Genomic DNA, 5055 nt, shown 5'->3' on the forward strand with positions numbered 1-5055 from the left:
ATCTAGATTTTTTCGAGAGGAATGCATTGGTGCACTTTGTTTCTCGATCCGATGCATACTTTGTTTATAACAATTGCAGAAAAATAACAAATAGCGTAATTGCTTAAGAAATTGTTTAAACAAAAATACAAAAAATTCACATCGAGATTCTTCCCAAACGAATTGAGAGGTGTTTTTACTTTTTCGATGTGACTCTTAGTTTTTTTTATATTAATTACACAACTTTGAGATCCATATCTACAGGCACGGAGCAACACAGCGCTGAACAACAAATGCTCTAATTGTTTAAAAAATGGGGTTACGAAAAAACAAAAAAATGCACATCTAGATTTTTTCGAGAGGAATGCATTGGTGCACTTTGTTTCTCGATCCGATGCATACTTTGTTTATAACAATTGCAGAAAAATAACAAATAGCGTAATTGTTTAAAAAATTGTTTAAACAAAAAAAAAACAGAAAATGCGCATCGAGATTTTTCCAAGACGAATTAAGAGGTGTTTTTACTTTTTCGATGTGACTCTTAGTTTTTTTTATATTAATTACACAAGTTTGAAATCCATATCTGTGGCAAACTTCAGCGTCGTAAATTTTCGGTAAAAAATAATTTTAATTAAAGAAACAACTAATTTTTAATCAAAGCCATACATTTGTGGCAAAAAAGATTAATTTTAAATTTAATAAATGAATTTTCAAAGAAATTTATAATTATATACCAAAGAAATTAAATTTCTATTGAAATGGTGAATTAGTCCCAAATAAGATTATTATTGTAACAGAAAAATCAATGTATTAAGAAAATAAAGAAATTCTCAACCAAATAGCTAAATCTTCGAGAAAAGAAGATTAATTTTTAAAACATAAAAAAAGGAATTTTGACTAAAATAGTGAAATGTTTTAGCAAAGAAATTAATTTTCAAGTTAAATAATCAACCTCCGATCAAATCAATGAATTTTTAACATCAGTTTTCAAAAATATTTAATTTTTGAATAATATAGATGAATTCATAAAAAAATAGTTAAATTTTCAACCAGGCAAAAGAATTTTCAAGCATGGAGAGTAATTTTCTGCCAAAAAGAGGAATTCTCAACAAAAAAAGAAATAGTTAAATTTTCCGCCAAAAAGATTAATTTTAATTTAAAAAAATATAATTTTCAAACAAAAAGATGAATTTTCAACCAAAAAGATTTTTTTTTAATATTATTTTTTAACGAAATCTTGAATTTTTAACTGAAGAAATTAATTTTTTAATAAAAAGGTGAATCTGGCACAAAGAAAATTGATATTGTACCACGAAAAACAAAGTTTCAACAAAGTACAAAAATTTCCTACCAAATTGCTCAATTCTAGAGTAAAGAAGATAAATGTTAAAACAAACATCAAATAGTTAAATTTTCTGTAAACAAATTTATTTTGAAAACGTAAAAAACGAATTTTCAATAAAACAGTAAAATTTTTAGGTCTTAACATTAATTTTTAACGAAAATAATTAATCTTCAACCAAAAAAATGAATGTTTAACCTTAATTTTTAAACAAAAGAGAAAAATTTTGAACAAAATAAATGAATTTTTAACATAATAGTTAAGTTCTTAACCAGACAGAAGAGTTTTCAAATAACGAGATTACATTTCTACCAACAAAGATAAATTTTCATCAAAAAAGGAAATAGTTAGATTTGCGGTAAACAAAAATGAGTTTTCACACACAGAAAATTTTTTTTAACAAAATAGTTAAATTTTTAAACAAAATAATGAATCCTTAACCGAAAAAATGAATTTTCAACATAATAGTTCAATTTTCTACTAACAAAAAAATCAAACTTTTGAGTGAAATAGATGAAGTTTCAATCAAAATGTTAAACTTTCAACCAGTCAGATATATTTTCAACCGAGATGATTAAATTTCTGCCAAAAATATAAGTTTTCAACAAAAAAAGGAATGGTTAAATTTTTAGTTAAAAACTATAATTTTTATTATTTTTTTAAACAACTTATTAGCAATAAAACATATGAGTTTTGAACCGGAATATGGCTTTTTGACCAAAAAGATTAATTTTTAACAAAATGCATGTATTTTTTACGAAATTTAGAATTTTCTGAAAGAAATTTCAACTAGAAAGGTAAATTAGTCATCAAGAAGATCAATATTGTTACACAAAAGACTCAGTTTCCACAAAATACAGAAATTTTCTACCAATTTACTGAATTCTTGAATAAAAAAGGTAAATGTTAAACCAAACATGGAATAGTTACATTTTTAGTAAAAAAATTATTTTTAACACATAAAAAATTTGTTAAAAATAAAATAGTGAAATTTTGAAGCAAAGAAATTTATTTTTAACTAAAATAATTAATCTTTAACTGAAAGAATGCATTTTTCCTCATACTTTACGACCAAAAAAGAAATTTTTAAGATAAAATAGATAGATTTTGAACAAAATAGATCAATTTTCAACCAGACAGGTGAATTTCCAACCAAGAAGATTACCTTTCTGCCAAAAAAGATAGATTTTGAACAAAAAAGATAATAGTTGAATTTTCAGCCAAAAAAAAATAAATTTCCATAAAAAAAAAATAATTTTTAAACAAAAAGAAGAATTTTATAATAAAAAGCTGGATTTTAAAAAATGACATAATTTTTTGACGAAATTTTGAATTTTTAACTAAAGAAATAAATTTTCGACTGAAAAGGTGATTTAGGTGCCAGGAAAATTGATATTCTACTGGAAAAGACGAAGTTTCAAGAAAATACAGCATATTTAAATTTTAAAAGAAAAACCTGAATTTTCAACAAAATATTAAAATTTGTAAGCAATGAAATGAATTTTTAACTAAAATAATGAATCCTAAACCAAAACAATGAACGTTTTCGAATCATATACGTTTTTTCTGTAAAATCTATAACAAAGAAAAAAGTAATTAAATAATTTATTTTTAAAATTACTTAAAACTAATTTGATATAATTGAGTCTAATATTGACAGCTCACATCAGGTGAAATTAAGATTTTAATATTTATCAGAGGCAGAATTGATAAAACCGAATCAGTCACTCTTCGTTAATATTTCTGAATGTTCCAGACAGAAAGCGAGCCGATGCTGGAAATAGTCACGTCAAAAGTTCAAGAATTTTATCGAAATGTCGATTCAAAGTCAGGAACTACTTTCAGTAGGATTTCTGATACCGAGGGTTCAGTGGCTTCAAGAAATCTAGAGGGATGGCGACATTGACGATCGAAGGTGAAACATCGTCACGCTTGAATGAACAAATCAAGAATAGATAATTAAATTTAATCAAAATAATTATTTTTGAATCTAATTCTAATTTGATATTCGATTATTTACAAAGGGATCATCGATTTTGCCTCAAATATTTTGAGGAATTTAATTTGTATTTAAATATTCATTTTTTGAATTTTGTACTTTCTTATTTACTCGACGAGTTTTGTTAATGATGTTAATATTTCTAATATTGGTCAACTTCATTATATTATTTATTTTTTCTTCTGATATTGTGAAAGGACTCAAAAAATATATATTAAAGATTTAAACATTTATTGTGTTATCAACAAGTTTAAATAAAAATATTGGTATAATGTTTTTTTCCAACTATTTCTCGGAAAATTTCGCAAACATTTTTGTTGGAGAAATGCAAATTCTTAATAAATGAGTTGCATTTTCAACCAAGCAAGAGTTGTCAATCAATAAAAAAATGTGTCCAAAATTTTGAGTTTTCAAGTCAAAGAGGCGAATTTATGAAAAAAATTGAGTTTTAACAAAAATGAAACGGCTAAATTTTTTAGTAAAAAAATATATTTTCACGAAGGAAAAAATAATAAATTTTTAACTAAAAAACAAATAAATTTTTTAAAGAAAATAGAATAGTTTGATTTTAATGTAGGGAAATATTCTTTTCAACTAATAAAATTATTTTTTATGTTTTTAGTTTAATTTGCAACCAAGAATATTGAATTGTCTATAAAAAAATGTCGACACAAAGTGGTAAAGTTAATTTTTAATTTAAAAAAAGAACTAATTTTCAATACAGGAAAGCAACTAAAAACTAACTCTTACAGAGCATAATGTAGAAAAATTTTTTTCAACAAAGTAGATTAATTTAAAACTAAAAAAGATAAATTTTTCACGAAAAGTAGAATATTAGAGAAATAATATTTGAACCAAAAAAAAATCTGCATTTTCAAAGAAATAGTTCAATTCTGATCCCAACATAAGAATTCTCAACCAACACAAAAAATTATAAAAAGTGAAGTTAAATATTAGGAAAAAAAATTAATTTCCAATAAAAGAACTAATCTTTAATCACCAAACACTGAGTTTAAGCAAAAAAAAAGAAATTTTCGATTTAATTACTGAATTTTCAACGTAAGAAGATAAATTTTAAACTAAACATTGTGTAATTCAATCTTTAGTTAACAAAATTAATTTTTGGCAATCAAAAGACAACTTTTTTTGAACAAAATATTTAGGCACAAATATTTTTATAAACAACAAAATTTCAGCTTAACATATCTTTAACTCAAATGAATCTTTAACCCAATATTTGAATTAAAAAAATGTATTTTCAAAAAGATATTAAATTTTCAACAAAAGAAAAACAATTTTTTAACAAGAATGGAATACATACATTTTGGTAAAAAAATCTTGACAAAAAATAATAATTTTCAACAAGATATTACAATTTTTAGGCAAATAAACTAATTTCAAAGTAAGTAAGGAATCTTTAAGAAAAAAAATAATCCAAAGGTGAATTTTCTACAAAAAAAGGTTCTCGACAAAACAGACGATTTTTCAAATAATCAAATTGAATTTTTATCAAGAAAGACAAATTAAAAAAAAAAGAAAATATTGAAATTTTCGGTTAAAAAAAAATTAATTTTTCATAAAAACTGTTTTTCAATAAAAAATGAATTTTTAACGAAAAAGATTAATTTTTAAACAAAAAAAGATTAACTTTCAAAAAAATACGTGAATTTTCAACAAAGAACAAGAGAAAAGCTTTTAACAGAAAACAGAAATTTTCAACCATGTAACAGAAGTT

General features: G+C 23.3%; 1 protein-coding gene across 2 annotated transcripts in view; it reads left to right on the forward strand.

Moving 5' to 3' along the window:
• The window catches only part of LOC117180287 (kinesin-like protein KIF20A), a 27028-nt gene extending 23507 nt beyond the window's left edge, over positions 1–3521 (forward strand). Inside the window, exon 7 of one of the 2 annotated variants that reach the window (XM_033372699.1) lies at positions 3078–3521. In XM_033372699.1, coding sequence (XP_033228590.1) covers positions 3078–3227 — 150 coding nt within the window. In that variant the 3' untranslated portion in view covers positions 3228–3521. The remainder of the gene's footprint in view (positions 1–3077) is intronic. The other variant, XM_033372700.1, reaches the window with a different exon arrangement.
• Positions 3522–5055: the final 1534 nt, after the last annotated feature.

This window comes from Belonocnema kinseyi, chromosome 9 (assembly GCF_010883055.1).
Source record: "Belonocnema kinseyi isolate 2016_QV_RU_SX_M_011 chromosome 9, B_treatae_v1, whole genome shotgun sequence".
NCBI lineage: Eukaryota > Metazoa > Arthropoda > Insecta > Hymenoptera > Cynipidae > Belonocnema > Belonocnema kinseyi.